Source organism: Antedon bifida, chromosome 8 (assembly GCF_963402885.1).
Source record: "Antedon bifida chromosome 8, ecAntBifi1.1, whole genome shotgun sequence".
Classification (NCBI taxonomy): domain Eukaryota; kingdom Metazoa; phylum Echinodermata; class Crinoidea; order Comatulida; family Antedonidae; genus Antedon; species Antedon bifida.
The window spans coordinates 3,283,767-3,309,749 of record NC_136233.1 but is presented as its reverse complement, the minus strand read 5'-3'; the positions used below and the strand labels follow the sequence as shown (position 1 = coordinate 3,309,749).

Genomic DNA, 25,983 nt, shown 5'->3' with positions numbered 1-25,983 from the left:
GCAGAGAGGGCAGGATTTTGTTTGTCACGCTTGAGTGATTGACCACGCATCGACGATTTCATACAAAAAATCCAGTTCATTTTCAGTCAGCGACGCATGTGCAGCGTGTGTCCGATGTGTTTGTTGTGCGAGAGAAGAAAAGCGGCAATTCAATTTGTGTGTCAAAATGGCACCTCCAAGAAAACGAGCAAGATCCTCTAGTATTCCATCTAAAGATAATTACCAAAATTGGACTGTCGATGAAGTCCATTCTTACTTGTTATCAAAAGGATTGGTTGACGTGGCAAATTGTTTGAAACGTAATTTGCAGCATTTTTTAGCTAGCTAGAGGCCTAGGCTAGGCCCCAATATTATTACACATAGGCTAGGCCTAGGTTGGCCTACACTACTAGGCTACATCGCATCGGCCTAGGCTAGGCCTACTAGACTAGAGGCTAGCCAACTCTATTTTTAGACGGCTCCATTTAGATTACAGTTGGGCCTAGGCCTAGGCATAATAATATTTTGTCTACCAATAAAAAGTCCGAAATGAGACATCCAACTTAGACTAGAGCCTTGAAATTAGAACCAACAAACCCTGCAAACATTATTATTTTGTCAATTGTCATATATATTTTATTTTTATTATTTATAATATAGGTGAAGCCATATGTGGAGATAATTTACACGATTTAAATGAAGACCATTTGAAAGAAATTGGCATTACGTAAGTAAACTTTATTTGATTTTTCAATTGTATTATTTTATATTAATTAATTATTAATATTAGCCTAGGCCTATACTATATTCGTGAGTATAAATTTTCCCCTCTTCTCTGAAGTACTGGGTGTCATGTGAAATCTATATGATCTATTGTCCGCAGTCATTGTATTTCACTCTTATGTACTGTTTCAGGAAATTGGGAAAACGTCTTCAACTGCAGAAGATTTTAAATGATTTAAAACACTCTGTTCAAATGACGAACAACAACTATAAGGTAAGAATGGTTCCTCCTAAATACCAAGCCCTATCAATTTATAACCAAGCTCTTGAGTGTAAAGTGTAAATTATACAAAATAGGATCTATTTAGAGTCTTAATTGCATTTCATAAATAAATTAAAACATTTTTAAAGCGATTTTGTTGTAAAAAATGTTGAGAATTAATGTTTCAATAATCGTGTCAAAAAAATGCAATTAACACCCTAAACATATTTTGTATAATTTACACTTTATAATGGTAGAGCTTGGTTATAATTGATGGGGCTTTGTAATTTAGGAGGACCCGTAAGAATGGTCAAACCTTGATGATGGGGGAGGTGGCTGAGGATAGAGTGGGGTATTAAAATGATCAGAATTTTACTTAATTAAATTATTCCTGTAATAGTTAACCCATTATGATAAGCAATCTAAAATAACTAAATTAAATATCTTAGATTTGAGGAGCCTTGAAACTGAATTGAAATGTCTTGATCATTTTTTTTTTCAGATTTTCAATGATCCTATACATGGTCATATTGAGGTGCATCCTCTATGTATTAATATAATGGACACGGTACAATTCCAGAGACTGAGGCAGATCAAACAGCTAGGCTGTTGTTATTATGTCTTTCCAGGAGCCTCGCATAACCGTTTCGAGCACTCTATAGGGTAGGGACTTTTAAAGTGTAATAATATTGACATTATATTGTATATTCTATAGGGTGTGGACTTTTTAAAGCGTGGTTCCCGCTAGCGACGCAACACAAGGACGTAACGCAACGCAAGTGAATTAACCAATCACAAGCGATGGCTTATTCGCTTGTGGTGACTGCTAACTGTCTCTAACTTCGCTTGTCATTGGTTAAAACGCTTGTGTTGCGTTTACGTCCTTGCGTTACGTTCTAGTGGGAACCAAGCTTAAGTTGTAATACTACTGTATGTTGACACGGTACATTCTACAGAGGGCAGGGACTAATAAGTTGTAATATGTTCACTGTACATTCTATAGGGTTGTATTGTAATACTATGTTCACACGGTGCATTCTATGGGTTGTTATACTATGTTCACACGATGCATTCTATGGGTTGTTATACTATGTTTGACGCGGTGCATTCTATGTGTTGTTATACTATGTTCACACTGTGCATTCTATGGGTTGTTATACTATGTTCACACGGTGCATTCTATGGGTTGTAATACTATGTTGACACAGTGCATTCTATGGGTTGTAATACTATGTTCACACGGTGCATTCTATGGGTTGTAATACTATGTTCACATGGTGCATTCTATGGGTTGTTATACTATGTTCACACAGTGCATTCTATGGGTTGTAATACTATGTTCACACGGTGCATTCTATGGGTTGTTATACTATGTTCACACGGTGCATTCTATGGGTTGTAATACTATGTTCACACGGTGCATTCTATGGGTTGTTATACTATGTTCACACGGTGCATTCTATGGGTTGTTATACTATGTTCACACAGTGCAATAGGTTGTTATACTATGTTCACACAGTGCATTCTATGGGTTGTAATACTATGTTCACACAGTGCATTCTATGGGTTGTAATACTATGTTCACACAGTGCATTCTATGGGTTGTAATACTATGTTCACACAGTGCATTCTATAGGTTGTAATACTATGTTCACACAGTGCATTCTATGGGTTGTAATACTATGTTCACACAGTGCATTCTATGGGTTGTAATACTATGTTCACACAGTGCATTCTATGGGATGTAATACTATGTTCACACAGTGCATTCTATGGGTTGTTATACTATGTTCACACGGTGCATTCTATGGGTTGTAATACTATGTTCACACAGTGCATTCTATGGGTTGTAATACTATGTTGACACAGTGCATTCTATGGGTTGTTATACTATGTTCACACAGTGCATTCTATGGGTTGTAATACTATGTTCACATGGTGCATTCTATGGGTTGTAATACTATGTTCACATAGTGTATTCTATGGGTTGTTATACTATGTTCACACGGTGCATTCTATGGGTTGTAATACTATGTTCACACAGTGCATTCTACAGAGGGTAGGGACTAATAAGTTGTAGTATGTTCACACTGCATTTGTTATACTATGTTCACACGGTGCATTCTACATGGGTAGGAACTAATGAGTTCACACAGCTTATTTTAAATAAAAATAACAAAATAAAAAATCTTCAAAATTATGGAACAGGAGAAACTATAGATTGGAAGTCTATGATCAATAGACATTTTTTGCCTGCACCTGACCTTTGAAGGTTTTAGTCTCATAGTCAAGCAAAGATTCTTTTTGTTACAGTGTGTCGCATCTTGCTGGTAAGTTAGCAAGAACGTTGCAACAGAGACAACCAGATCTGGATATTACACATAAAGATATCCTGTGTGTAGAGATTGCTGGGCTTTGTCACGATTTAGGTATGTGTTTATTCAATACAGAGTTGCTGAAGAGAAGAAGAATATTTATTTGTATTCGCTTTGCAAACCATGACATTAGTGACCTCGGTCCCTGCAAGGACCTGGTTTAAAGTAATGCTAGGTAGTGTTAAAGGTCTCTTTTAAAATGTACAATAACATTATTTAACAGCTTAACATTATTATTTTTTTTGTAGGTCACGGTCCATTCTCACACATGTTTGACGGAATATTTATACCGCTTGTTGATCCAGATTCTACTTGGAAAGTAAGAAAAATTACTAGAATACCTAAAGTTGTATAACTCCAGAAAGAAAGAATCTGGTCTCACCACAACCCAATTCTAAAAATAATGAGCCACACTTAACCTATGAAAGAGGCGACTCGATAATATGGATATAATAATGTCATATCACTACCATATTTGGGCATATCACTACCATATTAGGACACTTTTTTTGTCAAACTAGTTTGATAGTGTAGACAGATCTTTAAACGTTATTATTTATTACTTCCAAAAGCAACCAGTGTTTTCTATGATTTTTTTTGATAATTTTTCAGCACGAGAAGGCGTCTGTAGATATGTTTGATTATCTTCTCCGTGAAAACAATTTAAAGGAGAAGTTTCGTGAGTATGAATTGGATGACACGGATATCACGTTCATCAAAGAGCAAATATATGGGCCGTTAGAAAAGGAGGTAAGTTTTGATTTGAAGTTAGAATTTCGAAAATATGAGAAATGAGTTGTTCTGTAGGCAATATTTTTTAAAATCCTAAAGCGTTTATTGTCTGTTTTGTTTCGCAGGACAAGAATAAGAAATATAAAGGACGATGTGAAAAAAAGAAATTCTTGTACGAGATTGTTGCTAACAAACGCAACGGCATAGACGTAGATAAGTGGGACTACTTCGCACGCGATTGCCACATGCTAGGGATAGCAAACAGCTTTGATTACAATCGGTTCATGAAGTTCGCTAAAGTCATGAAAGTTGATGGAGAGTATCAAATATGCACACGAGACAAAGTAAGATTTTCAACAATTTATTTTATTGTACAAGTTTTACAATTGTATGGTATCAGATGTTTCCAAAAATATTACAAATGTGAGCACAAGACATAATAATTTTTGCAACGGAAAAAACTCGTTCACCAGAAAGGTCCACAAGGCCGTATAACATTGTAACACAAAGTATTGTAATCAAAAAATAGATCGAGGTTAAAATAAAAAATAAATTAAAAAAAAATATAAACAAAACAGCTATTCAATACATAATTCAGTTTTTCATCATAGCAATAGTTTTATTCAAACCATTTTAATATGATTATTTTAAATTTTGTTGGTTGGTCAACCCTGTTCTGGGTTGACCAACTAGCATAGGTCTTTCCTTGCCTTTTACATTTATTTTGTCTTCTTTGTATTGTTTAGTATATGGCAGAAAATTGAATTAAAAAAAAGCAATAAACCGTGCATAAGTAACATTTTTATTGTTCTTCAGGAAGTAGGAAATTTGTACGATATGTTCCATACCAGGAATAGCCTTCACAGACGTGCCTATCAACACAAAGTGAACAAGATCATTGAGACCATGTAAGCATACATACAACACAATCATTTTTGTTTATACAAGGTTAATAATCTTGTACATTTCCATAAGGATATTGCAAACACATTTTGTTCTTTCAAATCATAAGTATATGCTATTTTGTATATTTTAAAAATTAAAATGTTGGTAATACTGTATTCTAATGGAAAGAAACCTTGTTCTTTGATTTTTTCTTAAAATGTAGTGGAAATTTAAGTTGATGAACATACAGTAATAACATTTTAAAAATTCAACAAATTTTTTTTTCAACTTAGGATTGTCGAGGCGTTAGTTCTTGCCAATGACCATCTACTTATAATGGGAACAAATAAAAGGTAAAAGAACCTTCTTATGATGATGTGTTGGTGAGATTGTCGAGTGGACTGAGTATTGTTGTGTGGACAGAGTGTTGTTGTGTGGACAGATAAGAGTATAGTTGTGTGAACAGAGTATAGTTGTGTGGACAGAGTATTGTCGTGTGGACAGAGTATTGTCGTATGGACAGAGTGTTGTCGTGTGGACAGAGTGTTGTCGTGTGGACAGAGTGTTGTCGTGTGGACGGAGTATTGTCGTGTGGACGAAGTGTTGTCGTGTGGACAGAGTGTTGTGGTGCGGACAGAGTATAGTGGTGCGGACAGAGTATTGTCGTGTGGACAGAGTATTGTCGTGTGGACAGAGTATAGTCGTGTGGACAGAGTATAGTGGTGTGGACAGAGTGTTGTCGTGTGGACAGAGTGTTGTGAGTTTGATGTGCCCAAACATGGTAGTGATATGCTTAAATATGGTAGTGATATGCTTAAATATGGTAGTGATATAACATCATCATGTCCATATATGGGCATCTTTTTTGTCACATAAAGTTTGATTGATCTTACTTACATTTCAGGAAGCTTAAGATGTCAGAAGCAATTCATGACATGGCAGCCTACGTGAAGATGACCGACAATATATTATACGAAATCTTAAATACGTCTGATGAAAAGCTGTTTCCTGCTCGCGATATCATAGCCAATGTGATGTCCAGGAAGCTGTATAGATGTATCGGTCAAACTAGCCCCAAGGACAATGACCCAATACCACGGGTAAGAAGTGATTTTTTTTCAAGCCACATGCTGTGACCACATGAGCCTCGGCTTTACCACGGTTAAACACAGGTTCTCGTCAGATCACTGAAGTTAAGCAACGTTAGGCCTGGTTAGAGCTTGGATGAGAGACCATCTGGGAATATTAGGTGCTGTATTTGGAGCTGGGGTCCTGTTAGGCATTATAAAATCAGTACTGCTGACTCTTATGGCAGCCCCAGCATCTAGTATCTGCCTCAGACATTGCCTTTCCTCTGGTAAAGGCGGTCACTAGACTGGAGAAGCCTTTGATTAATGTTAGGACCAATCAAGGTGCTTTAAACAGTCCTGGCTTTGTCATCATTCAGATGAATGCAAGACTAAAATGACACTATCATTCGCGACAGACGTCATATGCATAGTCTATTAAGACTGACGCAGGCCAAAAAAAAATTTTTTTTATTTTATTTCAAAGCCCAAACCAGCAGCAAAAAGAATTTGCCAGTAACAGGAGTGTTAACATACATATACAGTACGGATACAAATCCAATGACAAAAGCCTATATAATAATATTAATAAACATTATAATAAAAAAATGAGAGTATGTACATTTAAAATAAAGACAATTATTTTGATTTTCTTTAAGGCACATATTCCGGAGATGATGAATGAGATATTAGGGTTTCAGCAAAACGGAACAAAACAGATGAGTAATTCTGACCTAATCATTCATGTAAGTTATTTAAACCGACTGTTAACCCATGAAAAGATTACTAAGAGTGTGTTCACATGTGCGCATTTCAGACCTGAGTTTTCCGACATTGGAAACTTATGGTCAGTGAATGTGGGGGAATAACCTGCGACTCGCAGTCTTCTGAGCTGAATTGCGTGGACATCTCACTTTAAAAGGTCACTTTGTGTCGTACAGTTGTCACCAAAACGGTGCTCATTTGTCTGTCCAAAACGATCAGGGCTGCGAATGCCCAGTACAGGTAACCCTAAACAGGTTACTAAAGAAACTTTTTATAATATGCAATATTTATTATTGTTTTTTTATTATTATTTGTATAGGTTGTTGACTTGAATTATGGAATGGGAAGTGCCAATCCGATAGACTTTGTCCGATTTTATTCCAAACATGATCCTGAGCAGGCGACCATGGTCCGCAAAAGCGAGGTACTATAAAATATATTTGTTAAAACTTTAATGTGAAAATTTACTCTATCAACGTCAACTGGAAAAACACTCCAGAAAGCATGTTATATTGGATGTATTTTAATTCCTTTTCAGGTGTCCCACATGCTACCGGAGAAATTTTCGGAGCAACAAATCCGTGTATATTGTAAATTACGCGACGACGAAGAAAGCATAAAAAATGCAATAAGCTGCTTTGTACAGTGGTGCGAAAGCAAGCAGTATAAACCAAAGGTAGTGTGTTATTAGTAATTACTTTTTATCATAATATACAATATTCACCAATTATCCTAAGTCCTGTTCAAATTGTTCTTCAGTATTCCAACCGATTATCGGTACTGACGTATCATAGGAATATTAGGTAATACAACATCACATGTGTTTCACATGTGTCTAGTAGTAACCCTTAACCTAACCTTACATGATACAGCCACCACATGTGATACAAATGAGATACTGTATAAAGCTCCTGTCTACACTATCAAACTAGTTTGACGAAAAAAGTGTGATGTGCCCAAATATGGTAGTGATATGCCCAAATATGGTAGTGATATGACATCATCATGTCATATATGGGCACATCACATTTTTTTGTCCCATAAAGTTTGATAGTGTAAACAGAGCTTTACCAAATATTCCTGATACTTTGGAAATAGATAGTATGTGGAGATACAGTACTGGGAATCGGGTGAGTATTCACAAATATATTCAGATAAATTTAGTTTTATGATTATATAAGAATGTTTTTTGTTTATTTTTCAGGTTGGAAAAGGAGATCCGGAGATTACGCCATTCAAACAGCAACCAAGGCCACAAGAAAAACAACAAGGCCGGAGCAGAACCAGACTTTCCTTGTAGGAAAAAATTCAGGCCTGGCATTTAAAGTGTGTCTCTGTCTACACTATTAAACTAGTTTGGCAAAAAAGTGTGATATGCACAAATATAGTAGTGGTATGCACAAATATAGTAGTGATATGCACAAATATAGTAGTGATATGCACAAATATAGTAGTGATATGCACAAATATAGTAGTGATATGCCCAAATATGGTAGTGATGTACCCATATATGGAAGTGATATGATGTCATCATGTCCATATATGGGCACATCACATTGTTGTTGTCACACAAAGTTTGATAGTGTACACAGTTTTACATTTTCCCTGTGTTTTCTGCTGTATCATTGTACATGTAGCTTTATGTTTCATGTTATTTGCAATAATCTCTTTTTTTATTTGTACTTTATTTTATCAAGTCTCGCTATTAAATTTTTTTTCTAAAATCATGGGTGATTAACTATTTTTTAAAAAGTTTTGTTCAATGATTTTAATAAACAAATGTACCAATTGTAGGTATCTGGTTGGAAAAGATATTTAATGTGAATTAATATTTTAAATATGTATTAATATATTAATTATGTATGCTTTTTTTTTTAAAATTTACATAATCATGTGTTTTTCAAGATTGAAGTAGAAATTTACAAATGTTTTTGTATGGGGAACACAATAAGCATTCCATTTTTATAAATGATGAATAATACTGGATTTTGATTGGTCTGGTTTATGTTACTGCATCGTTTGTTTATGTTAAATCGCAGCTGCTGTATAAATATATATATACACACATACATGAATTTGTTTGGGTACAGGGTGCATGTGTCATGTTATATCAAGCATGGTGGAAATGAGTTGTCTCCATGTATCAAATGACAATACCACCTACACATATATATTATACCTATTCTCTACGTGAGCGGTTTGGGTGTAAGGTGCAAGTATTATATGCAAACAGCTGCACAAATATGATATACACTGCATGCTCTCATGAAATAGGAAGTGTAGTGTAATAATAGTTAGTATTAATAATTAGTATTATCATTACCATTATTATTGGCAATGTATGTGGGTGATAAGACTTTATTTTATGCTATATATTTTAATACAAGTTTTCTTGGTAAATTATGGTTTTTATTTGTTATTTCATTGGTTTTATGGATTGTTATAGAGTAGAATTTTGATAAGCTAATATATTTTATTGTGAAAGATGTATTGTTATTTAATAGTAAATGTTTATTCTTATGCCTGAAAATTAAACAAAAACGTTTAAAAAAACGTTTATGGACTATTTTGTTATACAGCATAAGATTTCATACACATTTCACAAAAGAGTTCGGTTATCAAACACCTTGTGTGATAAGACTTAAAAAACGCGATATCAGGGTTCTGATGTGTTTTATATAGGCCTATTTTGTTTCATATTTCAATAAATCATGTAAAGTGCTATTTCCGGGGTCATAGCAGCTCTATTTTTTAAAATGTTCTTAGGTCAGCCACAGGGGGTGGGGGTCGGTCATGGGGTTAGTTCCACATTTAAAATTTTCGCGTACCACCAACCCTCAACCCCCCAGACCCCCCCCCCCCCCCCCCCACACACACACCCAGACAGCAACTTACGCCTCTGATAGTGTGCTATTACCAGATAACGCTGCCTAAACACTAAATCCATTATTTCAATGACATTTTAATTTCCAGAGTGGTTAAACTTTTCGTGAGATTTTGGAGGTACTGTATTACATTCCATGTAATATTTCCCACTATACAATACTACTGTAAGCATATCCATAATAGTCTTAAAGATAAAATGTATCTTTATTACGACAAAGTTCAAAACGACGGGAAGTAAAAAATGTAATAGATTACCATCGTTTCCTTATTGTTTCCTGTTAATGTTTTGATGTGAGAATTGTAGCCCCAAATGGTATTACAGTATTTTGTTTTTACCTTTTCAGTTTTCATACTATTCCAAGATACTACCTATTATACCGTAGTTTATTCGATCGTCGAGTCGGAAAACTGACCAATGCCATCGAGAGAAAACTGACCAATGCCATCGAGAGATAACTGACCAATGCCATCGAGAGAAGACTGACCAATGTCATCGAGAGAAAACTGACCAATGCCATCGAGAGAAAACTGACCAATGCAATCGAGAGAAAACTGACCAATGCCATCGAGAGAAAACTGACCAATGCCATCGAGAGAAAACTGACCAATGCCATCGAGAGAAGACTGACCAATGTCATCGAGAGAAAACTGACCAATGTCATCGAGAGAAAACTGACCAATGCCATCGAGAGAAAACTGACCAAATGCCATCGAAGGTACATCTTTGCTAGCAAAACAATTGAAGCACCTCTAATGAAATGCCGTCCGTCGATGTATAAAAAGAGAGGACATGTAGCCATTGAACAGATTGGCAGGAATTAGAATGGGTGCTCGAAAAGTAAGTACAGTATTAGTATACATTTATTTAGACTGTCCACCAAGGGATTGACGCGGAGATTGACGGGACGCATAATTTGTTTTCCTATCCCATTAATAATGGAACATTATAGAGGGCGCTATATAAGTGAGATTAAAATTTGTGTAAACAGCGTTTGCCAAATTTCAAGAACATGTTTTTTTAATAGTTGAGAGAGATTATTTAAAGGGTTAGGTTAGGTTCAGTATATTATTATTAAGGTTATGAATTATTCATGATTTCTGGTTGGATAGGAAAAAAATAATGCTGACGGGACGGGAATTGTAAAGTTAGTTTTATTGACTTTGCAGAGGGAGTATCTGAAATCAAGATAATTGCTTGAAAGATGTTCTTTCATGCTCTCAGTGTCTAGGCCGTCCCTTGTTTTTTTAACTGTTGTTTGTTTGCCATAGTGGAACTTTTCCTCGCCCTTGAATGAGCAATGCTAGCTATTATACGCAACAAATATTTAACAAATACAAATAACTCTTATAACTCATTTGATGTTACATGACCCATTTGTCTATATTCAATTCAACAATATACAGTACACACACAGGTCATATGCAACAAATCCAGTATAGGCCTATTCAAATGTATTTAACCGAAACTAAATCATTAATTTTGAAATACATTCTACGATTTGTACAATGTATCAATCATTATAGTATCTGGAAGAAAGACATTTAATATGAATCATCTACATCTTTATACAGATTCCATAATGGGAACTATTTTAACAAACCGATCTGAGATTTCGTCATTTCCGTAAGGGTCCATATTCCGATTGGTTTCGGATAACATGCTTTACTTTCGAGAGGAGAGAAAGCGACGAATGCACTCATTCTCGAAAGTAAAGAGACCAACAGAAGCTGTGCTTCAAAATGTCTCCACCAACAAAACGAGCAAAGACCGCTTCTGAATCTGATTTGCCGTATAACTACAAAGAATGGACTGTCGACAACGTCTATACTTATTTGTCAAAAAAGGGATTGAAAGATGAAGCAGAGTGCTTGAAAAGTAAGTATTAAGAAACCTATGTTTTTGACAGTCCTTTTTCACATTTTTGACATAAAAGAAAGTTTGAACAATAATGGACAATAATAATTATTGAATTTATAATTTATAGGTTTGGTTGTTTTTATAATAATATTTCTTTATAAATAATTAGTTAAGTATAAAAATCATGTTTTGAACAAACTATAACTACAGTACGGAGAAGCGGGTGGCATTTGATCTTTCCACTCACCGGCAATTATTGCCTTCTCTCCCAAAACTGTTTCTATAATGTGTTTGATATCCGTATGCTTTTATGCAGACAAATCTCCTTCCTATCACAAACAAAAGAAATATTTGCTTGGATTTTTGATACAATAAATAAACGTCACGCACTAACCGAGAAAATGGAAAAACCCACACTAGTAAGTTTTTCTTTGGTATGCGACGTATTGAACTGTGACTTTTGGAAATTAAGTTATAAATCTTTTGTAATGCTATCAAGGTAAGCCAAATTCAATGGAAATTAAAAAAAAACACACTAGTAAGTTTTTCTTTGGCATGCGACGACGTCTTGAATTGTGATTGGCTGAAAATAGTTACATCTTTGTAATGCAAACAAGAATCCAGGTAAGCAAAAATCACTGGAAATCGGAAAAACCCACACTAGTAGGTTTTTCGTCGGCATGCGACGTATCGAATTGTGATTGGCTGAAAATATATAGTTCTTTGTAATACTTGTAAGTTTTTAATAAATATAGTATGGTATGCGATGTATTGAATTATTACTGGCTGTTTGAAAACATTAAATCCGTTGTAAAATGCAAACAAGAATCCCGGTATGCCAAAATCATTGGAAATCCGGAAAAAAATTTGTAGACATATGAGCCTATATTTGATACTAACCGGAAATAACAAGTAAAGCGAAGTTCCTTATAGATAAATGATATAAATTGAAATAACTCCAAATTAATATATCTGTTGGTAATTTCGTGTCCATATAATATGATAAGAAATGCTATATAAGCCATAGTAAATTATTAATTATCTCATTTATTTTATTGTTTAATAGCAAACAAAGTTGATGGAAAACAGTTGCTTGGTTTAACTGATAAACAATTTAAAGAAATCGGACTCGTGTAAGTTATTTCAAATTGTGGTTTTGTGTTTTATTTCAAACTATACCTACTGGTATACTTTACAATGTTCAACCCATTGAAAAAAATCATGAAAATGGAGATCTAAAATCATCGGACTATTATATTTATATTATAGGACAACTGGTCAGCGACTCAAATTGCAAGAAATTTGTCATGAGTTACAAAGTAGAGATATCAGTTACAAAGTAAGAAAAAATAGGCCTACTTTAAAAAAATCTCAGGCCGATACGATTATAGCCATAAGACCTGTTTTCCGCGCGAATCCCCTGAGTTCTGATTGGATCAGCCATTTTTACCTCACAGAAAGACGGCGGTGGTTGTTATAGAGTTTGTTGTTTTTTTGTTTTAAGCATTCGGCTACAGTAATGTCTATAATAAAGTGTTCAGTGTATTCCGGTGCCAGAAACTATAGGCCTAATATAACAACTTAATTGGTGTACCATCACAATTTGACTTTATTTTGTTATCACTTGACTGCTAGGGGTACTTATAACGGTTAGCATATTTATTTTCATGTTTTCAGATATTCAATGATCCTATCCATGGCCACATTGAGATGCACCCATTATGTATTAGCATCATAGACACAGTGCAGTTTCAGCGCCTCCGCCAAATCAAACAGATGGGCGGCTGTTATTACGTCTATCCTGGAGCTTCCCATAACCGATTTGAACACTCTCTTGGGTATGGTATTCTATGTTATATCCGTTGATAAATTCTTAGAAAAATTAGGCGCGTTCGGGTTTAGTGATTTACCCGAGTTAGATACTTATCCACCAAAGATGGGATAATTAGTCCGGCTATGCCGAATGCCATATCTCCAATCTTCAACAAAATAATAATGATTAATTAAAAGTTTTATCTGTTATTAAGCATATTATTTTATAGGTATCATACTATCTTGTCGTAAACTATGATGTGTGTAGAGTATATTAGGGCATGTATAGCCTATAGTATACCATGTATAGTAAGACAGTTTATTAACAAATAACATAATCCGGGTTTTTGGTTTACAGAGTGTCATATCTTGCGGGAAAGCAAGCGAGAATTCTGAAAGATAGGCAACCAGAATTGAACATTACCGCTGAAGATATTCTGTGTGTAGAGATAGCAGGGCTCTGTCATGATTTAGGTATTATGTTTGACGATGCATCCTATAGCCCAGAAATGGATTTTAATAATGAAATGCCAAAAAAAATGTTTTTAACCCCCCCCCCCCCCACCTCCTCTTCCTCTCTGATTACGAAGCCCCAATTGTGGTGCATATTACCTATATACAATATTGTTTCTAGGCCATGGTCCATTTTCACACATGTTTGATGCGATGTTTATACCTCGTGTTAATCCAAAGTCCGAGTGGAAAGTAAGTTAAAGCATTTTACAATTGTTGTTATTGCTACTTCTATAATAAAATCAAAATTAGTTAAATTGTTTTGGAATAACAATCTGCATACAAAAGAGGAAATTCTAATTGATCTTCCTATTATTCCGTCAGTAATGCTGACACGGTATGACATGGTGATATGACGACTACACCAGCACAATCTCGACAATACGTTTTCTATGCCCATTCTCCCAATATATCATTTTTATTCAACAGCATGAACGAGCGTCCATAAAGATGTTTGATCATCTCGTGAAAGAAAACAATTTGGTAGAAAAGTTTGAATTACATAACCTGAATGAGAAAGATAGGATTTTCATCAAAGAGCAGATCTATATGGACAAGGAGAAGGTAAGTGGACTTTGAACACAGGAAAAGAAAAGAATTTTTTGGCTGCAATTTTCAAAATATTGTCTGTTCAATTCATACGGTAGATCAAGAAGAAAGAATACAAAGGCCGACCGAAGAAAACATTTCTCTACGAGATTGTTGCAAACAAAGTGAATGAAATCGATGTGGATAAAGGCGACTATTTCGCACGTGATTGTCTCATGCTTGGTATCAAAAACAGTTTTGATTACAGTCGTTTCATGAAGTTTACTAAAGTCATGAAAGTGAATGACCAGTATCAGATATGTACACGAGACAAGGTAGATTATGACACCCTTCCAAACGATCTCTACACGACCAGTATATTAACATTTGCAACCATACTTGCCACTAACATTCCTTGATTCGTTTCTCAGCATCATATATTGTCTATCTATACTCTCTTCTTTCCCGCAAATAATGTCGCTTAATAATAAGATGGACACAGTCGAACGAAGAAAGTCGTTTGACGTTATGCCTATTTATAGACCTACTTTTTCCTATTATTAGAAACTTACATTGAAATTTCATGTGAAGAATTGGTAATTCATCCGTAAAGTGATAAGACAACGTGGTGCAACGGAAAATTAACATTTTGTTTTTATTATTTGTTATAGGAAGTTGGAAATTTATACGATATGTTTCATACAAGAAATAACCTTCATAGACGTGCCTGTCAACATAAAGTTACAAAAGTCATTGAAGTGATGTAAGGCTATATGCTTTTATAGTCCTATTGTATACATTTCTTTTCATTGTAGTTTGAATTGTTCCATTACAGGCATTAAAAAGGCCTACTGTAACCATGGAGGAAATATTTCCTCCATGCTGTAACAGTGCTTGAAGTCATTACTGAAAAAAACAATATTTTCATTCCGAGTTTAGAACTTCATACTCAAATTCTATGATTTTATTTTTCAAATAAGTTTTCCCAATATTGTAAATAATGTTTGAATACAAATTAATGAAAAGACATGGTTAACATACCAGGCATGCAAGGGCGTATAAGGTGAGTGTCCCTCAGCCTCTGAAAGCTTTTTATAATGCCACGTACGTCCAGTTGTCACTAGTATAATATTTAACTGAATAGGCTATTGCAAGTAAGTTAAATACAAGCCAAGGTATGTTAGATACACATCGGATGACTGAGAAATGCCATGTTTTGTTTGTTGTATACGTAGGATTGTTGATGCGTTGGTGAAGGCAAACAAATACCTATTGTTTAAAGGAATAGATGGAAAGGACTTTACAATGTCGGAAGCTATTGAGGATATGACAGCCTATACAAAAATGACAGATAATGTCATGTACGACATATTGAATACATCAGACGAGAACCTGTTTCCTGCTCGCAAAATCATCCGGGACATCCTAACGAGGAACCTGTATAAATGTGTTGGTCAAACTAACCCAAAAGAAAAAATGATTAAGGTATAGAACACACAAGAAACGTTTTCAAGAAAGCTTGGTCCCTAACTAGGACGTAAACGCAACGCAAGCATATTGACCAATTACAAGCGTCAGTTTGAATAATCCATCGCTTGTCATTGGTCAACTAACTTACGTTGCGTTACGTTCTTGTGTTGCGTCTCTAGTGGGAACCAAGGTTAAAGGGCTAATCCGATTTTCTGGATTGAAGCAACCACGGATCGTTGTATGTTGAACAAAATGAGAAAAAGTTTTGAATGGTTATAAAATAATGCATTTGATTTTACTTTTATAAAGGAATCTATTCCGGAATATAAAAAAGAGCTTCTAAAATGTAACACGAATAAACTGAAGCCAGAAAACTTGGAGTTTCATGTAAGTTCACATTTGGTTCAATCTTATTGTCAACAATTGGTTTAGCAGCTATGCTAGAATAGCTTTGATGATATTTAAGAATAATTCGATTGGTCAATATTCTAAGATTATATAGGTATGTTTTATTTCATTAGCTGATTGATTATAATTATGGGATGGACAGTGAGGATCCTATCGAATCCGTTGGATTTTATACGAAACACAATCCTGATAAAGCATTTAAGATTCGCAAACATGAGGTGTGTAAAACTATTCTTTATTTTTTTCTTAAAGAACAAAAATGAACCTCTGAGACCTCACCTAGCGTTGGTGACGTACACTAAAAAAATACGGGGAAAAAATAATAAATTGAGGTTGGAAGGAATGTGTATGTGTCTTATATATTTTCATGGTGAAAACGAGGCTAGATATTAACACACCGTTTGAGATTTGAATTCTCATAAATAATCATCTTCCCTCAAGAATATATAAATTTTAAACCTTGACTTAAGCTCTGTCTACTCTACTGTACTGTACTGTCTACTAGTTTGACAAAAAAAGTGTGATGTTCACACATGGTAGTGATGCGCCTAAATATGATAGTGATATGACATCATCATGTCCATGGGCACATCACATTTTTTTGTCACATAAAGTTTGATAGTGTAGACAGAGCTTTAGACGGCCTTTGTATGTTTTTTAAACAAACTACCAGGTAACAAAACAGGTTTGAATCTCATCTTTATTGAACGACGGTTGTAAACCTACATAATATACATGTTTCGGGAAGCATTTCCCTAGTGTGAAACTATATTCACATACGTTCATCTTTGTACGCTCTTCATAACAGGTATCAGGTATGTTACCAGAGAAAGTTTCAGAACAGCAAATACGTTTGTACTGTAAACTATATGACAAAAAAAGCATTAGTGATGCAGCTACTTGCTTTAAACTATGGTGTGAAGGAAAAGAAGGATGGAAATACATGGTAAGGGCTACAGTTTAATTTCAGGGTTTTTATGTATGATGCGTTTAGGCAAATGGTTCCTGTTGAGGAGAAGGTGATATGTTTTCTTCAGGCGATTCATAACATTGGTGGTTGCTAGGCTAGTACTTGTGTATGAAGAAGAGTTCCTTATAACCAGAGATTCGCCCGTGTGTGCGTTGGGTATGTTTGTAGACTTTTTAGGCATGACGTTCATTTTCGTCTTATTATCAACATTGTGTTAGGCCGGCATGTGATATATCATCATTAGGCCTATATCCTACAACATTGATCATATTTCTTCCCCGTGGAATGATTTTTTTGTATATTTACTGTAGGAAGGAAATGTGGAACCGGACCTTACTCCGTACAAGACAAATCCAATTGTTGATCGTCCAGAGCAGGTATCTACAGTCAAAAAGAGACTTATGAATGAATAAAAATGTCTTTAGACATTTCGGATGTACAGGGTTTGTCAAGTTCCTGGCGGTGTCCACCATATGATTCTGACGTCATCCTCTAATTGTGATGAGTTGCACCTTAAAGGATTCAGTTTTTTAAACACTTTTCTGAAATATTTCGTAATGTATTAAACAATCCTTACAAGAATGAGAGTGGGAAAATAGAATTGGCACGTATCATTTCCCGTGTATCCGCCTCTATTTGTGCCTCTATATTTAGTAGTATCGTATGTTAACTATTACACATAGTATAAATTAATTATTATATTATGACGTTTGCGGCTATTATTTTTATCTAATAGCTGATGTTTATTGTTTTGTATATTTTCATATTAAATAACAATCGTATTAATGAATAATGATGATGATGATTACTGCCTCTCCGCTGAAAAGTCTGCCGACATTTCTGCTTGGGCTGCTCAGTATATCTCTTTTAGTTTTACCAGTTTCTTCCAATCGGATCTTTCATTGGTCGCTGTTTGTTGTCTTGGTTTTCAATTGTTCGGGATACTTGATATTGTGTGTTCTGCTTATAAAGTCGTTGCTAAAAGTTATTAGTAGGGTGGTTCTCGGTCTTCCCCGAAATTTTAAATTGGTAGTGTTGCTGAAATAATATAATATGTCAAGTCTTATTAGGCCTAATGAATAAAATATAATACATTATTTTTCTATTCGTGTGTTATTTATTGGCTTTTAAACATTCTGTAATATGCAAATCGAGTCAATTATTAGCATGCTAATGTAAAACTTTATTTATCGATAGTTTTCTCGATTTTCTTTTTACGTACGTAAACTGTAAAAAATTGGATAGCGTTCGTAAAACAATTATTATGTACAAGAATTACTGTACGAGAGACTAGAATCATTATATTGTAGAGGGCGCTATGCATGGAGTAGGAAACCTATAAAAGGCGCGTGGAATCGCCATGCCGTTCCTTTTGCTTCCTGACTGACTGCTGGGCGTGAGGTGTGTTGTTTCGTTGCTTTTGTTAAATGGCGGAATAGAAAAAATACAAAGTAATGTTTTAAATTGTTGCATAACTATTGGTTTATGATAATGTTACTACAATATTGTATAATGCAACCCATAGGCTAAGGCATAGGCCTATATATCGAGTTTTTTCTGTATGAATGATTTTTCTTCAACCACGTGTGACGTAACGTATTACAGTATATAGCAAACCACGTGGCTGCATTGGCGGGGCTGCCATTTTTTGTTTGTACACAAGTTGGGGACTCCTTATGTGAAAGAGCCGAACTACTTCCTAACTAGTCCTAAACCTAACCCTCTAAATAAACTCTCGCACTATGAATATTAATGTAAAAAGAAGTTGCTCATTGAATTTGAACCCCATCCATAGGCCTACAAGTACAACTAGGCCTACATCGACATGCAAATAAAGGTCATACGACATATCTTATCCATTCAGACTACTTATACGGATACAGACGCCGACAGCTTGACGGAAAGCGTTTGCATTAGCGAATTGTAGTTGGGTCAATTCATATCTCTGTCGGACTATGAATATGACTAATGAATATTCATTTTTTTTTGTGATGTTTCATGAGGGGTCCCCAACTAATGTACGAAAAGAAACATCTCGACGGAGTATGGTCGAAGCGGCCGCCAACCAAAGCGGCCGCCAGTTTAATATCGTCATTTGTATGGAACGCCATGTGCGCTTTAATCTTTGATTGTCGTTGTCAACACCATGGCCTATGGCGAGTTGAGTTACAGCTGTATGTATGGTCAAACCAATAAATATAAGCCAAATCATGTACTATCGAATCTTTATATTTCTATAATAATTAAGTTTGCCTGCCGAAAAATTAATGTATATTTTATTTGTATTTTAATATTAACTAACTAAATATATTTACATATACTATCGAATCATTAATAATTTACGTTTGCATCAATCTACGTACTATTGAACCTTTATATCTCATTTACGTACTATTTATTTATTTATATCTCTTTTTTTTTAAATACATGTGAAGGAAAAAAATACCGTTGAACTAACCCGACGTTTCTCGAGCACTCTCCTATCGAATCTTTTTACAGTATTGCAATAATAATTTACGTACGGTGTTGCCGAATCTTTATATCTCATCTACTTTACTATCGAATCTATTTACAGTATTACAATAATAATTTACGTACGGTATTGCCGAATCTTTATATCTCATTTACATACTATCGAATCTTTATACAGTATTGCAATAATTTACGTACGGTATTGCCGAATCTTTATATCTCATTTACATACTATCGAATCTTTTTACAGTATTGCAATAATAATTTACGTACGGTGTTGCCGAATCTTTATATCTCGTTTACTTTACTATCGAATCTTCATACAGTATTGCAATAATAATTTACGTACGGTATTGCCGAATCTTTATATCTCATTTACTTTACTATCGAATCTTCATACAGTATTGCAATAATAATTTACGTACGGTATTGCCGAATCTTTATATCTCATTTACACTGTACTATCGAATCTTCATACAGTATTGCAATAATAATTTACGTACGGTATTGCCGAATCTTTATATCTCATTTACACTGTACTATCGAATCTTGTTTTTTTATTGATTAGTAATAGGGTGTGTTATACATTAAGTGTTATTCCATTGTAATACATTGTTTGTGTTTTCAATAAAGCAACATAGGGACGAAAACGCGACCTTCAACAGCACTATTCCTGGCCGGCCGTGTAGTTATTAGCAGAAATTCGCGTAATTAATTACCGTACCGTACAGACACTTGCATCTTATTTTAGTATTTAAAACTCATTTTAAATTGATCAATATTTATATATCTGAAGGTATAAAATAATTTAGGATATTAAATAAATAAATTGATGTCATCATGTTATTGTAATTATTATTGCGAACACTACTACAGTAGTTACTTTACTAATTAATTAAAATACAATAACAAATATATATATTTTGATATACTTTATTGAAAATATATATATATTATTCTTAATAATTGGCTTATTATATATTATATTAATATACAATACAAACACCACAATGTATTTTATTGACTTTATTAAACATATATATCAGGTTAGAACAGTTATAAAGTAAGTAATCATCGATTCGCCATTTCGTTTAAAAGAACGTATCACATTCAATCTGTAAAAAAAGAGAATAAATTACATAATAATTTAGATTGTTATTTACGTCCGAGGTAAAGAAAACATGTCGAAACAATGACAATCAAAGATTACAAAACAACGACAATCAAAGCGCACACGGCGTTCCATACAAATTACCGTTATTGAACTAGCGGCCGCTTTCGTTGGCGGCCGCTTCGACCGTAATCCCATCTCGACTAGGTGCGAGACACTACAGTACTGGTAGTAAGTAGGCCTACTGGTATTGTGTTTCGCCTGAATAACTATCCTAGATTTCGGCTAGTAAGTGTATACCACTGCATAGCAACGATGATGATGAACCCGAATGCCCCCGTCTGACTTGATGGTGATGCGAAAATTCGGTTTTTATACCTCATACTGAAGTTGTTGTGCAGATATTTTTAATTTTAAGAAATTTTTAATTATTTTTAATTAAATTTTGTAATTTTAATTGAAAGCATTTTTATACACAGGACAAAGAATACAACGACATGAACAGTGAAAAAGAAAATAAGAAAAATAAACCACCTGGATTTATTGGTGGTAGGTTTATTTTATTGAATTAATTTATCTTTGCTGTTGACAATGATGTTATCCATAATCCCAGCTCGCTTTGAGTCCATATTTGGACGTTGAAGAGAAACGGGTTTCCAACACAATAAACATACTGAGTCAACTGTGAACCATCCCATTTGTAAAAAAACCCCCTCTTTTTCATTGTCAAAATTGTCTAACTGAACTAATAACATAAACACTTGCTGTATTCCTCAGGTTTTAAAAATATGGGTACGTGATGATGGTTCTTTAGCGTCCATGGTAAGTGATTCTTGATCAATATTATATTATTTCTTAAAGATGTATGTATGAATGTTCCATTTTAATGTAACATAATAGTTATCCACTTTGACGAAAAAATTGGATCTAAAAAAATGTATTTACCTGAAAAAAATTAAATGTAAAGCAAAAAATGGTCAAATTAGCTGCCAGCTAATGGGTTTTTGGTTGAATTTAGCAATTTATTTTGTCATTTTTTTTTCTATGGAAGTGATTAACTTTATTAAAACTACAAAATTTCATTTTTCATGTTTTGGTGGACAATACATCTTTAAAGCTCTCAAGGTTGGCTTGTTACCTTTTTGTTTGGATAATAAATCCCTATCATGGTGTTGACCTAAATTTGATCATCATTCTGTTGCTGGCAATGATGTTATCCATAATCCCAGCTCGCTTTGAGTCCCATGGGACATTGAAGAGAATGTGTTTCCAACACAGTCATACTGAGCCAAGCTACATTCTATAAAATGCAATAAAACCACCCACCCCATTTTTTTTTCATTGTTTTTCAGCCTTACTCTACCAAATATTTATGCATATTTTACACTTTAATATTTAACACCAATCTTTAAATCAGATTTTGCTAATCAACCTAAAAACCGTAATTAAATTTTACTCTTCTAGCTAAAGCTAACTTAATTAAAGAATGGGTTAAGTTAGATTAGATGCCTGAATGGTGAAGGTAGATGCCAGGTAAGCATTGTGGAATTTTATTATTGTCCAGTAATTGTAATGGGTAATAATGATGAATAAGTAATTTGACAAGCATATGTCTGAAAACTTTGATGCTAAAAATTACAGTACTGAAATACCATAGTGCTATGCATGATTGGTTAAAGTAAAAACAAATTTTAAATACTTTAAATAGAAGTACAATACTGTTTCATTGTAGGTTGCCAGTGTAGGTGTGTCTGTGGTAAAAGCCAATCAGAACTGTGATGGGCATAGATAAATAACTCAACCAGGTTAGTAAAAAAGTAAACAATATTATGAAAGACCCCACTCAACCGTTACATTACTGTTATAACTTAAATAGATCAGGTATTAGGCTACGACCTCCAAGAGCAAATCTTTGTAGAACTAGAAAATCTTTCGTTGTAAATAGCATTCATATTTTTAATTCTTATGTAAGACGATAATGCAATTTTTAAATAGTATTACATTTTTAAACAGTTTTTTTTATTTTTAACTCTTTATCTTGTATTTTAATCTGTTATAATACTGCACGTTTTAAATTGTTGCAACATTTTTTATGTTTGTTTTTTATGGACAAATAAAATTTCTTGAATCTTGAAATGAACAACATTACATAAGATATTTATATAATAACAAAATAATTGCTCAGAATACTTTCGAGATAGTTGCCTGTAAAATCTGTTTTTTTTATATGCAATATTTTGTCGTTTACAATGATTAGGTAATATCGCCCCAGTCTGATTACCATGACTGAATGATTTTTATGAGAAACGACAATTTTACTAGTAATATTTTAAGAATAATTTGTATGAAATCCAATAATAGTAGTAATAATAGTTCTAATGTCCGCTGAACATTGAATTAAACATAATCTCTTCTTTTTACAGATTCTGTGATATTATTACAATACGAGTAAAAAGGTAATGGATTTGAAAAAATATGAAACAAATAGAAAACATTTTAAAATATATATTTATGTAATGATGATCTTTATTGACAAGCATATATCTGATAAATGATGTTGACAATACAGAATCTGATAATGTGTAGCAGTACAACAATTGGTACAAATACAATGCATATATTTATAGATTTGTTTTGTTTTAAGGTGGAAATGTCTTTATGTATGAAGTTGATGAACTGCTAAAAGTTTAAAGGTCATTTAACTATAGTAAGTGATGTATTAATTGTATACTTGAATTTAAAGTTCTGCCTTAGTCTTTCAGTCTAGGCCATCTGTTCATGCACTGCAGCTAATACTATGCCTAGGTAAAAAGATAAGTCTGTATGTTGTAACTATCTATGGTAATGATTAAAAAAATGTCTCGTTCGTATGATAACGTGATTACTCCCTATAGCTTCTGAACTGTAGATATTCATGCTCTTTGTATATATTGGCTTGTGGTTGAAAAATAAGTTGTTAAAAAGTTCTTTAATTTTTTTTCGCAGGATAGTGTGTTCGTAGTGATGTATATTGTCAATTGTCGCCAAAACGAACAATTTCAGATTTGGTAAGAAAGCATTTTGTTTTCATAATGGTTTTTGTTTGATAAGCCAGTATGAAGTGGTATCAAATGAAATGATGAACATAATTACAGACCTGTTCTGAAAAAGGATGAGGAATTGTTTGTTCTGATTTGTTTGCTAATACAAAAATATCCAGCAAAGTAAAATATTTGTTTCGTTTTTTAAATCTCTAAATTGTTTTTTTTTGTAGCAGTAGAATCTGATTTTGTTTTTTAACGGCAATTCATAAGGCAAGTTTAATTTATTTATTCAACTTATTTTACTAGATAATTTGATGCTTTTAGTGAGTGTGGTAAATTAGCATCTAACTGATATTTCTGAGTAAGATTTCAATAGTCTTTTTCCGATTCCCAGTACAATCTGCATATTTTGATATGCAATATGTTTGTCGTTTACAATGATTAGGTAATATCGCCCCAGTCTGATTTCTATGACTGAATGATTTTTATGAGGAACGGCAATTTTACAATTAAAATCTATTGAATTGGTTCCAATCTAATGCACTTGGTTAATAAAGTTATTCATTCTTTTTGCAGCTTACCTGGTTATTTTATACAGAAGGGCAAAGCAAGCATCAAACAAGGCAATAATGATTGAAATTTGCGAAAACTTCATGCCACGAATAATTGTAGGCCTACTACTGTACACAATAGCTTATGTATTATCGTCTTTATAAAGGTCGCGTATACACAATAATGTTACAGTATTCACTTGTACTTTATTTTTCAAATTCGTAATAGTTTTATGTCGCGGAAGTTTTTGGTTTTACAGTAATTAAGAATCCACACCTGCAATGTGATGGAACTGCCATGTAAATTCCTGGTACCTAGTAGTTTGCAACCTGCAGTTGAATAGTTGTGTAATTATTTTAAACATGACGTTCGTAACATAACTATTCAACTGCAAATTTTCCATAGTACAATAGGCATTTTAGTGTATTGCTTTCAATATCAATGCTTTTATTGATAATGTACATCCTGTATAATCTGTCTATGCATGGACAATGATAGAAAATAATAAAGTGCCTGCAACATTGTATTATTGAAAGTCGTACTTTGTGGTAATTCTTTGTAGCGATTCATGTAAAGCTTGGACCAATCATAGACCAAAATCTAATCGTGTATACTGTATATATGACTTGCCATTTATTATAAAGACCACTCTATTTCGAGAATCCATTAGTTCAAGCCCTATTCCTGGGCTGTTCATTGGTTATCCGCACTTGGCGGATAACCCCTTGTTATTGTCAGGATCTTTTTTTTTTTTTTTTTTTTTCTATATTCTTTCTTTCCACGAATTTTGTTCGCAGCGTATCTCAAATTCTGGCTAACATAAGATTGTATAACTGTCATAAGATTGACCTGCAGCTGTAGATGTGCAAGAAACTTTTTTTTATGAATTTTGAGTCGCGCAGCGTAAGCTACGCGCGATTTTATGAATTTCGCGTATTTAACATAGACTAAAAACCAAAAGTCATTTTGTAATGACACTTGGTGAACATTTAAGTCATATCAAGGGCAAACTTTCTATGGATTATGGATTTTGAGCATTTCAAAAATTCCCACGCACGCGCAATTATTTTACGCGCGCGTGCGCATGCAGCGCACAATTATAATTTTTTCGCGTGATTTATGTTTTTCCAGCCTTTTCTAGTAATTTTACCATTTTTTTTACAATTTCGCCTTAAAATCACGTCATACGAGCACGTGGAATTGGATAATTTGCGCGCGTTTTTGATGAAAAAGTTCAAAAATTCGTCAAAATTATGCCTTTTTTTAAACAGTTATAGATTCTAAACTACAAGGTGAATTTTATTGTTTATTACATATTCTGAAAGTAGATGAGTTGTAGATATCGAATCATGCATCGATATGGCTAACCGGATATTGTGACGTCATCGTATGGCCACTCGAATATAAAATAGAGGATTTTTGTCTCTTTCGTCATAGCTTATCACATTTAATAGAGCGCATCTCCACTTATCCGTATTTCATTTTCCTCCATGTTTTTATATTGCCTAGGTCAATCAATTATCTTTCGCATGATTTACCATTTTTTAATTTTTTGTGACGTCATCATGTCCAAAGGCGTCAATAACTTTGGT

At 33.9% G+C, this 25,983-nt stretch overlaps 2 protein-coding genes, 1 long non-coding RNA gene and 2 other non-coding genes across 6 annotated transcripts; all 5 read left to right on the top strand.

Moving 5' to 3' along the window:
- The first annotated feature begins 106 nt into the window (after positions 1 to 106).
- On the top strand, positions 107 to 9,549 carry LOC144850823 (deoxynucleoside triphosphate triphosphohydrolase SAMHD1-like). The gene is made up of 15 exons (XM_078708288.1): positions 107 to 299; positions 640 to 706; positions 895 to 976; positions 1,467 to 1,627; positions 3,278 to 3,393; positions 3,588 to 3,658; positions 3,952 to 4,089; positions 4,197 to 4,415; positions 4,888 to 4,979; positions 5,250 to 5,309; positions 5,861 to 6,056; positions 6,683 to 6,769; positions 7,108 to 7,212; positions 7,327 to 7,464; positions 7,993 to 9,549. The coding sequence occupies exons 1-15, from the start codon at positions 167 to 169 to the stop codon at positions 8,086 to 8,088; spliced, it is 1,761 nt and encodes a 586-aa protein (XP_078564414.1). The 5' UTR covers positions 107 to 166; the 3' UTR covers positions 8,089 to 9,549.
- A 726-nt stretch (positions 9,550 to 10,275) lies between these two features.
- On the top strand, positions 10,276 to 18,330 carry LOC144850827 (deoxynucleoside triphosphate triphosphohydrolase SAMHD1-like). Its single transcript, XM_078708299.1, has 15 exons — positions 10,276 to 10,512; positions 11,247 to 11,550; positions 12,599 to 12,665; positions 12,802 to 12,871; positions 13,210 to 13,370; positions 13,703 to 13,818; positions 13,979 to 14,049; positions 14,287 to 14,421; positions 14,505 to 14,720; positions 15,057 to 15,148; positions 15,621 to 15,870; positions 16,165 to 16,242; positions 16,377 to 16,481; positions 17,072 to 17,209; positions 17,545 to 18,330. The coding sequence occupies exons 2-15, from the start codon at positions 11,415 to 11,417 to the stop codon at positions 17,644 to 17,646; spliced, it is 1,737 nt and encodes a 578-aa protein (XP_078564425.1). The 5' UTR covers positions 10,276 to 10,512; positions 11,247 to 11,414; the 3' UTR covers positions 17,647 to 18,330.
- Positions 18,331 to 18,607: 277 nt separating this feature from the next.
- On the top strand, positions 18,608 to 24,920 carry LOC144850124 (uncharacterized). Of its 2 annotated transcripts, none has more exons than XR_013614049.1 (10): positions 18,608 to 18,634; positions 21,296 to 21,365; positions 21,594 to 21,638; positions 22,281 to 22,349; positions 22,549 to 22,621; positions 23,240 to 23,272; positions 23,461 to 23,523; positions 23,802 to 23,863; positions 24,070 to 24,109; positions 24,416 to 24,920. It is a non-coding gene; the product is annotated as an uncharacterized LOC144850124 (long non-coding RNA). The 2 variants fall into 2 exon arrangements; XR_013614048.1 differs by having other exon boundaries at positions 18,612 to 18,684.
- Positions 23,059 to 23,125, top strand: LOC144851211 (small nucleolar RNA SNORD31). The gene has a single exon (XR_013614171.1). It is a non-coding gene; the product is annotated as a small nucleolar RNA SNORD31 (small nucleolar RNA).
- LOC144851212 (small nucleolar RNA SNORD31) lies at positions 24,270 to 24,336 on the top strand. The gene has a single exon (XR_013614172.1). It is a non-coding gene; the product is annotated as a small nucleolar RNA SNORD31 (small nucleolar RNA).
- Positions 24,921 to 25,983: the final 1,063 nt, after the last annotated feature.